This window comes from Rhea americana, unplaced genomic scaffold, assembly GCF_003343005.1.
Source record: "Rhea americana isolate MKP2758 unplaced genomic scaffold, rheAme1 scaffold_357, whole genome shotgun sequence".
Classification (NCBI taxonomy): domain Eukaryota; kingdom Metazoa; phylum Chordata; class Aves; order Rheiformes; family Rheidae; genus Rhea; species Rhea americana.
The window spans coordinates 213,008-226,073 of NW_028186487.1; the positions used below are offsets into that span (position 1 = coordinate 213,008).

The 13,066-nt window shown below is 47.9% G+C and overlaps 1 protein-coding gene across 2 annotated transcripts; it reads right to left on the reverse strand.

Moving 5' to 3' along the window:
• Window positions 1–669: 669 nt before the first annotated feature.
• On the reverse strand, window positions 670–12,803 carry TBC1D13 (TBC1 domain family member 13). 2 transcript variants are annotated; one of them, XM_085312066.1, is made up of 12 exons: window positions 12,672–12,799; window positions 12,428–12,501; window positions 11,752–11,792; window positions 11,220–11,281; window positions 10,827–10,926; window positions 9,639–9,721; window positions 9,321–9,480; window positions 8,289–8,496; window positions 7,261–7,424; window positions 5,589–5,749; window positions 5,295–5,352; window positions 670–4,240 (listed from the first exon to the last, which is right to left on the reverse strand). In XM_085312066.1, exons 1-12 carry the CDS (start codon window positions 12,692–12,694, stop codon window positions 4,175–4,177), a joined length of 1,200 nt encoding a protein of 399 aa, XP_085168192.1. In that variant the 5' UTR covers window positions 12,695–12,799; the 3' UTR covers window positions 670–4,174. The 2 variants fall into 2 exon arrangements, with proteins under 2 accessions (XP_085168192.1, XP_085168193.1); XM_085312067.1 differs by lacking the exons at window positions 670–4,240; window positions 5,295–5,352 and having other exon boundaries at window positions 5,731–5,800; window positions 12,672–12,803.
• Window positions 12,804–13,066: the final 263 nt, after the last annotated feature.

The following is a 13,066-nucleotide window of genomic DNA, read 5'->3' on the forward strand; positions in this document are numbered from 1 at the left end:
CCGCCTCTTAAACGGGCGGCGGCCGCCGCCCGCGCCAACGCGGGCTGCCCCAGCGCGGCGGCATCGCCCCTTTAAGGGCTAGAGGGCGCCGCGGGCGGCGAGCCGCAGCGAAAGGTCCGGCGCGCGAAGAAACCATTTTGTTAGGGCGAAGCGGGGCAGCGCCGGGGGGCGACAGCGCCGGGGGGGCGGCAGCGCCGGGGCGCGGACAGCTAGTGGAGCAGCGCGGAGCGCCCGCTCCCTGCTCCGGCTGGAGGCGAGCCGCTCGCCCGCGCCGCCGCGGGGGCCCCTGCGCACGCCCCGCTCTCGGCCGCCCCGGTGGAGCGCTCCGAGCTGCCGCACGGCCCCTAGGGTGCTCCCCGGGAAAAGCCGAGGCTCCGCCGGCTCTCCCCGCTCCCGGGCCGTGCTCTGGCTCTGCAGGACGGGCAGCGGCAGGCTCAGCCAGCGCAAGCACAGCACGGCGAGAGATGAGCTCGGACACGCGAACCTGCGGCGGGCTCCAAGGCTCTGCCTGCCGCGGCGGACTCCTGCCGCCACCGGGGCAGGGTCTCTCGGGTCCCCTCAGTCTCTACTGAAGRGGACACTGAGAAATACTGTAGTTATCACACGTAGCAGCATTAACTCCAAGCTCAACAAGGTGAGTCACACCACCAAGAGATGTTTGCACAAAGCTTAGCTAAAGGAAACATTACCAAAAAATAGTGTTTAAAATGTAGCCTAAAAGAAGGAGTTTTAGAGTCAGGAAATGTTCTCTATAGCTTGTTCTGACACAGTTCTTTCCAGCCAACATAAAAAGTGTTATTCTGAAAAAACTACCAGATTGATCACTTGCTTTTTCTGGGAAAGGGCATTTCAAGCTAAAAGGTGCAAGGCTAAAACAAAATCACTGACACTCATTAAGGGAAAATAGCCTCTGCTTTCCCAGATACCCCAGACTCCCCTAAAGCAGGCTACGACCCTCATTCCACTCACTGCCAAACTGAGTAATTCTGCATTGGGTCACAAAATGTGAACTCAAAAAAATCAGTATTCTGAGTGATCACAACTGACTACTCAATCTCATATACTGTTTTTTCTACCTTACTGTCAAAGCTGCAAAATTTCCAGAGGCCCAAATGATACCAAGGTGAAAGAAGGGTAGAATGGATCTTTTCCTCATAAGCAAGGACTATSTCTTCCCACATCCAGCATAGTCTTCTATTTTGCCTCCTAAGAAAGGGTCCCCCTTCCCCTGGTTGGTAGTAGCCCTGCCTGTGAAGAACGCTTAGTAAGAGATCTTTAAACTTCCTCTATTTAGGCCCCTACAAAGCAAGATGTCCTCAAGGCACCACAGACTAACACCTTCAGCCTCTAGGAACTGCTGCTTCAGCCAGTCTTGCTGCTCTCATCCCTAATCTGCTACAGGAGAAACCAGATGTGGAATTGTCTCAAGCGTGGAGCAGTCATTACTTGGCCACACAAGCAAGGAACCACCATGGGCTACTTAATGCTGCCTGACCTTAACAAAATCATGAACAGTCTTGAGGAACGAAGCCAAGGTCACTCATCAGGAGAGCCAAAAGCTTTTCTCCTCTCAGGAAACACATTTCTGCTCTTAAAGAAAGGTACTAGAAACCCTTTAAAACCTAGGAATGAAAAAGGCTGCACGCTGCCTCCACCGAGAGCCTTCTGCACTGCTAAGCGAAGAGCAGCCTCCCTGCTGTCTTCTCTCAAGTGTTTGTAATCTACAGTCCAACACTTGAGTCAGAGCTGCAGCAACTCCACTGCAGTGGGAATCAACCTCAGGGCCCAAATACTACTCTGAGAACAAGCAGAAGTTCATCAGTAAGCAGCCTTTTAATCTTGATTGACCTGCTGCCTTTTCAGGTTATTTTAAGGAGACTTCTAGACATTCAGAGAAGGAACCCTTGTGGATGCTCCTGTTAGCAGTGAAAAACACAGCTTAGGAAGACCCAGCACTTACTAGGGGGACCTGAACCGGACAGCCCAGGTATTCTGGGACTTGTGCATGGAATGTAAGAGAGCAACAATATTTACAGCAGTTCAGAGGCAGAAGCATTTTGTAGGAGGTCCAATTCTGCCTAGGAGTTTCATCCTCCAGTTCTACATTTATGTCTACCAGCTGGCTGTTTAGTCATAAAAGGTCCAACAACTGGCCTCTCTAGTGTAGGGTACCTAAGAGCTGAGACCATGAGACCCGCTAGAACAGCTCAGTCATAGGAGGCAGGAAGAACATCCATCCAGTGGTTCAGAGCAGGCAGGATGCTCCACCACACAGCTCTTCTGTTCTATCAGTTCCATATTTCTTGGAGGAAAAATCTACCCTCTAGAAAGGATTACAACACAGAGGGATACCGTTAGCCATAGGCATTAGCTACAGATTGTTTAAATCTTACAGTTGCTCATGCTCCACCACAGCAGCAGCACCTGGCTGCACCTGTGTCACTAGAGCATCTTCTGAAGAGTCAGAAGAAATGCTTGGGATTGCTAACAAGAACATAATCATGTGTTTCAACCTGTCCTCTGGTCTCCACACCTATGCTTGTAAAAATTACAGTRGCCTGTAAAGAACCCGCCTTAGGTGAAGGAAATAACACAAGTACAAAAGCTGAAGGCTGGCAACACCCCTCTTACTAGAGCCCTTCTAGGCCATCAACAGCATAAGCAGATCTTAGAAAGTAAAAGACTGACCTTTAGCAAATCAGCACCCATAAATACAGAAAAGTGCAGTGTCAAACAGCTATGCAGAAATGAGCCAGCACAGCAAAAAGTAAAGCATGCTGGATTAGTGTTCACTCAAGAGCTTTTGCACAGTTGGAGCACTTGGGTGCTCCAGTCCCTCCCTATGAGGATTTTGATTTCTGATCAGTTTGACATTCCTGCAGGTTAATGTTTCTCATTCACCTAAGCCTGACCGACTGAATTTGAAATGTATCAGTTTCCCTTTCAAGAGGGACAAATTCAGGACAGTCACTCCAGTAGGACTGGTTCACAGAGAAGTGGACCACCTCCAGGAGTAAGCTAGTGACTGAAATGCTTGTATCCCCACTGGATTACACCAGAAAAAGACATGTTACGGGTCTGACCTAAAAGCAAAAACCTCCTCCTGGCAAGAAGCACTGTTAGACAATTTCAAGGTTACTGTGACCACAGCTTATGCAGGGCAGTATTATGCAAGTCACCGAGGCAGAAAACCCCAGTGTCATGCCAGGATAAGCCCCTAAATACAGCTGCCTTCACAGCATGCAACTAGATGCCCTTTCTTGTGTTTCAGAATCGTGATTGTAGCTGGATATCCTCCAGTTCAGAGCTAGGAAAGCAGTTTTGCAGCTGCTGATCAGACAGCTARAGGTCTCAGCCTCCCTGCAGCAACAACCTCCTGCTCTAAGGCTGTGCGTAATAAGGCTCAACTTAATCAAACTACACTTCCCTCATTGATTAAAACCACCATAGTCTATCTTCCAAGGAGACCTTCTTGATAAGGCGGTTCTGGATTCAGGCAAATTCAGTGCACAAAGCAGCCAGCTGTAACTGTGTCCAGCCAACTCAGCTTCTCAAGGTCTCTTTCCCATGTGATGAAGTCCAAACAGCTGGATGTCAGATGACACTCGCCAAAAGCTGATGCAGTATTCCTTTTTGCACATCCCAGTGATGGCCAGGTGCCACACAAAGGAGAAGAATCCTGAAGCTACGTGAACAGCAGGATGAATGACTTCAGTGGGATACATTCTATTTACAGGAGAAAGATCCTCTTATACTCATCCACCAACTTCACTGGATCCAGCCTGTCCCCTCCTCATCAGAGGTTACTCCACATGAGCATACTTCCATAATGCAGAAGAATTTCATCCCACAGGACTTGGGGGATAAGCAGATAGATGGTTTCTTTCTCCCCAGAATTAAAGTCATTAAAAAAAAAGATACAAAGAACTGCTTTTGGCAGTACGGAGGCATTTGAGATTTGAAAAATATGGAGTGCAAGACCCAAGTAGACGGGGAATTATTCAATCCTTGACCTAATAAATAGAAGGAAATCTTCAAGGTGGCTAGATGCCAAAACACAAAACGTGAAGTCCTGCAGAGACCTCTAGGAGCATTAATGCACCRCACTGTACGGGGGCATCTCCTAGGATCCACTGACATGCAGTTTCTCTAACACTTTTGTCAGGCTCATGGACTATTTGGAATCCTGAAGTTCCTTTGCCTTCTTCAAAATTAGGTGAACATCAGAGATAGGATAATCCTGCATAAAAGAAATGAAGAGATGCAAATGCATTCTTGGCCATACTGACTAACACCCCCAAGCTTGAAGTTAAGTATTATCATGTTCAGTTACTCTCCTACCAACTAACTGTTTCCTGGCTTATTTTGTAACTGATCAAGCCTGAATACCCTTCAGGAAGGTGTTTTGCTTTTTTTCCCCTCCTCCAAGGGTACAGCTAAGTTGGCTTGRCACAAATACTATCTTCATGCCAGAAAGCTTTATCAAAACCAGTACCTTGCACAACCCAAAGCAGGAACTGGCAGAATCAGAGATATCCTACTGTTCAGTACAGGTGTTTTCAACCTTGGGCTCTCACAGGCTTCAGAACTAAACAAAAGCCACTTGCCAACAAGTTTCAAACTGTTACAAAGGGTTTCACATCTTTGCTGGAAAATATTCAGTTATCTGCAAACCAAAACAAGGTTAAAAAGCTCCAGTCTAAGAACAGAAGTTCTTTGTAGGGTATGAAGGATGCATAAGTGAAAGAAGGCTTCATTTTAATGGTGGTGCTGGACTTCAGACAGCAGTGCTGTGTCTCACAAACAGAAGACCAGAGAAGGAACATTACTYTCTGAAACTGGGCCACTACTGTTGTAGCACTCAGACATAACAAAAAAGGTTGGGGGGGGGAGGCGAGAAGGAGAAGAGATCCAGACAAAGCTAGGAAAACAAAACTGATAGTGTACAGCCACTTTCTGCACAAGGAACTGAAAACCCAGTTAGCAGTATGGGGAGCAGAGACAGACAGACATCACTACCAAGAAAGCTCAAGCAGTTAGAGAAGCCAGTTGTCTTAAGTGAGGTTAGTTTCCCAGTGATTGGTGGGGACTACAGTGTGCAAAGACTCACACTTCCAGTATTAGGCATGCTGTAATACCAAGCTTAAGATTTTTCTGCATGCAACCATCAGAAACCCRGTATCTCTCTTTACCCAGGCATTCTCCCACCATATCCTGGGTCATCATGCTCTCTCACAGTACTATTTCAAGAGCTTTTCAAATTGCTTCCTGTCCCTGCTGTATTTCATTCTTACCTGTAGCAGCCTCATGTTCAGAGTGAAGTCTCCTTCCAGCAACTGATCCCGGATTAGTCTGAAAGATGGAAATTAATCCAGCTACTTGTGATTCTTARCAGAGAAGCTTTAAAAATGGGCCACAGAGTGCCTTTATAAATGCTTTTGAGAATATTTTCTCCATCATTGAGACAGACGAGTATAGCCCATTCACCAGATGCATTAACATGTGCCTGCAGAAGACTCCTGGATCCATGAATTTAGGTAAAGGAGGGAAAGAAAAGGGCAGGAAAGAGCTGCTATCTCTATACTTACGTCAACATGGCACAACAGACGAGCAGAAGAAAATCAAAGCGCTTGTCATCAGCAAAGAGGGAGTCCCAGATACGGATGACATCTGGCAGCAGGAACTCTTGGGACAAGAGCAGCGTCAGCCAGCGGAAGGCAAAGAATTGAGGTTTGATGTTCTGTTCTTGCTGTCAGACATGCACCAGGCAAAGAATGAGTACGTGCTCTTGGCCAGCTCCCTACAAGTAAGAGATGCACCCCATGTTTCTATCCCCATCTCCACCCTGATAGAGCTCCAGACTGCCAACTGCAGCATCAGCAAGTCCACTGCCTCCTTTGAAGGCTCTCACGCTTAAGTTGGATCAAAAGAGACAGTTCTTCAGTGCCACCATACTCTATGTCTATAGACAAGTCAGAAAACACTCCTCTCTAAGACATGGAGTAAAGGAACCTTTCCTTTCCTAAAGGCACTGTTTGGGTTAGTCCACTTAAACTTCCTAAGCAATCTTAATGTTCCCATTTGAACAGCACTTATCTCCAAAGCTACAGCCCTCCCTCTCTAGCAGAGGGGCTAGTTTGATCAGGATTGCCTCTCCTTTCCAGAAGTCCTGTATTTATCAAAAGTTTACTCTTTGCAGAAAGAAAAAAGATGGACCAGAGCTCATACTGATGCCCAGTAAAAGATATCATAAGGAATTTTAGCTTGTAACTTGTTTTCTACTGTCAAAACTAACGGACCATAAATTTAAGCAAGGTCAAATGAGTTCAGGATCCTGACAATCCAGGTCTAGCTGCAACACTGCCAAGACCATTTCCTGCTGGCCAAACAGTAAGCAGTTTATTTTCTCCCCACTGAATCAGCCTTCAACCAACACTGTAGCCTGCGTCACTGTGCTAACAGACGGAGTTTTGGATTATACAAGAAACACATCCTGATTTCTCTAAATGCAAGAAATATCAACGTGATTTGGTGAATGCTGTCAGTAAGAGCAGCTTTTCCTCCCAAATTCTCCTTGGACTTTCACATTAATTGAACTATAAGACCTCAGGTTATTTTCAGCAAAAGCTGCCTTCCAGATTTTCTACCATCCCTCTACCACAACATGCAAACAACCCAAAGCACTCAGAAGTCCTTGGATGAAGAAAAATGATAGCCTTAGATGGGCAGGATGGTCCAACTTGCTGGATTTCAGTTTACTTCTATAGTGATCTCCAGGTAGATTAAGTCAGTGCTGTTAGGGCATTCAGTGGCAACAGAGGTAGGACTTTTTTTTGGGGTAATTAAAAAGACAGACTCAAGCCCTGTAACCTCAGTTTCCAAAAGAGCTTTACAGGAAAACTCATGCTTGGCCTACTGACAGGATGAAAATACAGACTCCAGTTCCAACTAAGATTCAACACAGGTGACCAAGGATCATGGCCAAGTCGCTTCAGTCGCAACTAGCAGCTTTGCAACATTGTTTGCTTTCACAGCCAGGCATGGGAGGAAAGCTTTGCTGTATCAGCTCACTCTGAGCTTAATCCAAGGAGAGACTGTTTCAGCCCGCAGATAAGACAGCCTTTGCCTATGGGCAAAGTTCTTTATACACTCTCTCAACCTTTCTATTCAAGCATAGTAACAGTTTAACARGATTGGTTCACTGTTAAGTCCCACTCCTCACATTCCAACCAAGACTCAGAGAAACACCTAGTTCCTCACCAGTTTCAAGTACAGCTCCACATCTTTCTCCTTCAGGGTTGAATAAACCTTCTCCATTTTGTAGGTAATGCCACAYTGAGAATCATCCAAGCTCTTAATGAAGTTGTCCCGAATCTCAGCCATTAGGTTGGTAAAGCAGAAAAATGTGTCTGCTTCAGCATGCTCTGAAAAAGATGATACAGGAATAGAGGGAGCATCACAGACAGAGGCACCCAGACTTAGAACTGCTCTTGCTCAATAACCTGGCTGCTGTACTGGATTCAAGCAGTAGAGCCAACAAGATCTTGGCTTGTTTGGTCTGGGACAAATTTAGACACAGCCTTTTTTTGGCTAAAAAAATGTCTACAGAACCAAAGCAAACACAGACCCTGTGTCAAACACAAGGTCTTCATGACGTGGGGTTGGGAACCAGTTAACTGTGCATGAGAACACCATCTGCTCTCCCTGCTGCCTGCAAACACCCTCACAGTTCCAGTGAAATAGGAATAACAGGCCAAGTTCTCCCATTCCATCCTCTTTTAAGGCATGTACAGCTTACAAGCCACTTAAGTTTCAGTAAGAAAGTGCAATTTACATCCATGCAAAAAATAAACAAAAAACACATTTTATTATCCTATTTTGAATAATAAGGATACTTCCCATATCCTTATTATTCAAAGCCCATTGGCTTTCTGTCAGTTCACTAGGGTCCTAGAAATTCCTCATCCCTTGCCCTATTCACTTTTTTTTCCCCCGAYCACTTGAAATATACTATCAGTATTTTGGTGTTTTGATAGTTTTCTGTCCCTCCTGTAACATAACCCTCTTGCCTGAGTTTCAAAGCTCCCAGTATGATCTTTACTAAGCCTCAGCTGGGCACTAACTCAGATCAGTAATTGTTCCCTGCAGATCAGTCCCCCCTGCCCCCCCCAGCAGCCTATCGCTACATGTCAGAGTTCCCTTAAGACAGTCCCGTTCCTGAACCAGTTCTTTACCCCGAGAACATGCAGTATCACAGCCACTACCAAGTGGCTGAAACAGTCTCTCACCTTTCCACTCGCTGTTAGGATCTGTAGCAAAGGTGTAGTAAAGAGGCCCCACTATTTCATTCATCCCCTGAACGTACGCTATCCCAGGGTTCAGCTTGGCATAGATGAACAGGATTCGCTCCACCACTTCCCAGTGAGCTTCACAGCCATTGGGCAGAACTTCATACTCGCTCAGAGAATTAGGAGGTGTTTTAAGAGGGGAGCTCACCTGAAGAGCAAGGTAAGACTAGGGCTGATCCAAGGTAACCAGCTGGTACAGACAGCTTCTTACACATGACARGCTTGGCTCTTAATACACATAGCTGCCCAAAAGATTTGGGCAGCATACGCTAAGCAGGCAGGTATTCACAAAATGAAGACAGGTAACTCGGAAGCACAACAGCACTGAAGTCTTAGCGTTGGCTATGTTTGAAGAATGAACCAGTCTCAACAGCGACAGTCTCCCCAAATCATAGCATAACCTGTACCCATGCAGTAAGAAAACGTAGCAGTTCCACTTTGTTAATAATGGAAGAAAGAGAACAAAGCTGTAATACTAGCAAGCTACCTTCCCCAACAGTTAACATGGTAATACTCATAAGAGAGGGAAAAGCCAACACATGTTTCAGCAGATACCCAGCTCTTTTCTTCCTAACTCCAGCAGTATGAAATCCAGTTCTGGAAGACTATGAAAATTTAACTTCAGCAAATTTGCTCTTCAGTGCCTTGCTCCCATGCAGAAAGATGTATAGGTAAGGCATAATATATTGACATCTTCCTGCAACTCTTACTTCCACCAGAGGTCGAGAAGAAAAACCTTAGATTTTCTTAAAAACCTTAAGATTAGATACACCTATAATTCCTTACAAGCTGTCAGGAATATCAGCTAGTTCTTTACAACTGTCTAGCTACTAGTATACAAAATATCAGCTAAAATATTAGCATAATTCCCCCAAGCAAGCAAAGATAGACAGAGAAAAGAGCCTAACAAATGCCCTTYCCCTTATCAACTATGATGCCTTGCCCTATGGGCAGCCTTCACATAGRTCTTACATTTGTAACCCCACTGCGGTTTCGCGCCACTGTCTGTGACTTGAGTGTGGTCTGCTCTACCCGCTTACGCAGCGTCTCAAACTCATTTTGAGGGTCCAGGATTAAGAGGCACGGGTAGTCTGTCGGCCGCTGGAAGAATGCCATGTCAGGGTACAACCTCCTAGAATGGATACAAGAGGAAATCAAGTATAAGAAGAAGGAAGTATGCGCCCTATCTGAAACAGGAGGCTTGGTTTAATATTAAACTTCATTTTCAAAGTACAAAATGTTAACTGAAACATTCTGGTTCAGAAACCTGAGTCATTATGCCTCACACACCTGACATCTTTGTCGATCTGGAGAAGCACTTCATTATCCTTGAAGTAGGTATTCCATCGGCTGTCTGGATTTGGATTGAGGGGCTAAAGAAATAAACAACAGAACAAACATGTTCCGCTTGTACCAAATCCTCAGTAAATACACACAGATTTAATGTTTGTGCTGACCCTCTACAGGCCAGTACTAGCACCCTCCTAGCACCCAGGTTTAATCTTTGCTCTTATTAGATACATTCAGCGTCGTTTCTTCAGACAGTAAGTGCATCACTGTGAAACAGATGAGGATGCAGGTTCACTTAAGACAGGCAGAAACCAACACGTTCAATCTCTTTTTTTCCCCCTGTCTTTTAATGTCTTTATTCACAAAAATCAGGTATCCCATCCTGTGTGAACAGGATTCCTGACTGCAGTTCCCACTCCTACAATGGTCACAGTCTTTATACCTAGTGTTAACGTTATCATTGTTAGCATGTTGTAACATGCTAGTTACAACATCAAGCCCTCCAGAGATCACAGCAGCACAGACGACTGTGCACCAGCAGAGGAGTTCACATTCAGGACAAGACATGCAAGCAGTTGTACCACTTCATAGTCTCATCTGATCAGTTCCTTTACCCCTTCCCTTAACACATACACTCTTAATAGCACTTTCAGAAAAGCCAAAGCCAGGAGACACAGCAAAAATTAAAAAATAAGGAGAATCACACAGTTAGCAACARAACTAGAAATAAATGAGTCTCCTGCCTCCCATGATCATAGTCCAATTCAACTCTGCTGCTTCTTTTTACAGCCTCCATTCAAGGTAGCCTGTTCTGCGTCTATCCATGAAAATGACTTCCCAAGGGAACATATCCTTATTAGAAGCACCTCTTGTGGCCATCTCCTGTTCTCTAGAGGATCCATAGACTGAGCAGCCAGCTCCAAAGGAGGGGAGAAGGGATATGCATAGTTGAGAAAAGTTCTCTTGAGAACTACTGGTGCTTTGCCAGTAATTCAGGCTGAAGACTACTAAGACAGAAGTGCAGAACTGGTACCTAGGAACATTCCCTCCTGCTAGCAGGGCAAAATAGTCTGAAAACTGAGCCAAGAGCAGCCTAGGAGTTTAAGTCCAGAGCAACATATCATAACTCCAGAGAACAATCATAACTCTGGGGAACCTTCTGCAAYATAAAAGCTGAACAGCACTTACATGATCTTCTAAGGTCACATCTTCCCTGGAAACACCCAGGTTGGCTTTGGCAATCCCAGGCTGGATAATCATTTCCTTCAGGAACTGAGAATACAGATCCCTTAACAAGAAAAATGGGAATTTGTGATGAAATAGAAGATTAAATCAATGCAAGTACCCAGATCGAGTTCAAACAGATCTTTCTGTGCCACCCTGATAGCCAGAAAATATTTTTCTGTTCTTCACTTGAGTTCAAGTAAGAGATCAATCCATCAACCCCACAAGACAGTCTACAGAACAATACATTCCACATGAGAACACTTCATTTTATGTAGGTACTTAATTATTTAAGGACCTATTCCACTTCTCTACAGCTATCATTAGAAATAGAGGAACAAGTATAGATCTCCTCACCTCTGCTTCTTCAGCAAAGAGCTCCATAAGGCTTTCTCTAAAGGGAGGTAGTTCAAGAGTATCTGTGCAGAAGAAAGATGCACAAATATCAGTCTCCAGAGTAGGAACTATTAGATCTGCAAGATCAGCAAATCAAACACAGCAGCTAGAAGTGGCTCTCTCAAACAACTAGGAGCTTTCTCCAGAAAGGCTAGTACTTTGCCAAGGTACAGCCAGCAGTATCTCATGGAGAGGTTCTCAAAATAGGCCTATTCGCATGGCTGGTCAATAGCAAATCTGGTCAAGTTGGCACTCCTAGCTTGATACTGTGCTAGTGCAAAGAGCAGATGGCAAAATAATGCTTGTCCTATGAGGACATCCTATTGCTGCTGGGCCAGTGCTAATCTCTGCAGTCTACTGCTGGCTTAGAGTGGATTTTGAGTTCTGGATTTTTACTTTTGATTATGATTTTATGTGCCCCAAAATATTTTCTGTACTTGAGCAGCCCAAAGCCTCACTTGCAAGAAACAAAAGCACCCCAAGCAAAACCCACCTTCCAGCACAGGCAGCGCAGCCCACCATCAAAAGGGATTCCTGTGAAACATCAGGCAGAGAGACAGTTACGTTAGCCCCAGCCTTCTCACTACAGCTTRCTGGCACCACCATGTAAACAGCAAGAGAGCACTTTTTCTCCCCATGGGTAAGAAGTTTCCAAAGGGGGTTTCCTAGGGGGTTATACTCGATGCCAAACCTGCTGGCACCGCTCACAGAGGAGGGTGCCTACAGCAAGCACTGGAAGCACCATGGGCACAGCGGGACAGGAGACCACGCAGCTGGCACAGAGCAGAAGCAACAAGACCCACAAGAGCTCCAGAAGGAGGGCGAAGGAAGGGTCAGCCTGGAAGCTTGCACGTGAAGAYCCCGGCCGGCGGAGGGGGGCACACCACCACGCCGGACAGCCCRCCAGCTCGGCATCGCCGGGGCCCACCTGCCGGGCACAGATTTCTGACACCTGCCGCTTCCTTAAACGCTTTGCACCGGGTTACTTGGCAACCGCAGAGACAACCCGCGCCGGCCGGGCTGATCCGGAGCCTGACGCCCTGCTCGGGGCCTTGCGGCAGGCCCGGCCCCGCGGGGGCAGCACGGGCCAGGGCCGCCGCGAACCCCCTCGCCAGGCCGCGGCCGGCCGCAGCGCGCCCGGACGCTCCGCCCGGGCCGGGGCCACTCACCGCTGAAGCAGAGGTCGCGCAGCTTGGCCAGCGCCACCGTGGGTTCGCCCAGCACCTCCTGGAAGTCCGCGATCCTGCGGGGAGCGGGCCCGGGAGCCGCCGGCGGGGGCGGCGGTTAGTAACGGCCCAACGGCCGCCGGGCCCCCCTCAGCCCAGGCCCCCCTCAGTCCCGCCCGCCGCCCCACACGGGGCGAGGGAAGGGGAAGCGCCGCGCCGCGCCGGGCCGGGCCGCCGCGRGACCTACCTGCTCCGGTGCAGCCGCGACATGGCGACCCCCCGCACCCCCTGCCCGCGCGCCGCCTAAACGCTCCGGCTGGAAACCCAGCCCGCGGGAGGAGGGGAGGCGGGGGGCGGGGCTCCGCAGGCCCCGCCCCCGCCTCGGGCCCGTGGGCGGGGCTCCGGGTGACCGCGCCCCCTTTCAGCAGGCCACGCCCCTGACCATATGCCACGCCCCCTCCACAGACCACGCCCCCCTCGGAGGTGGGGAGGCGCCGCGTTTCCCCCCGCTTCGCCCCTGCCTTGGCGGGGAAAAGGCGCCGCGGCGACGCCGCTCCGCGAGGGTGCGGSGGCGAAACGGCCCCGGGGGGCGCCCAACGCCCAGCCGGCGTCAAGCGCTGCTTGAAGCTGCCGCGGGCAGGC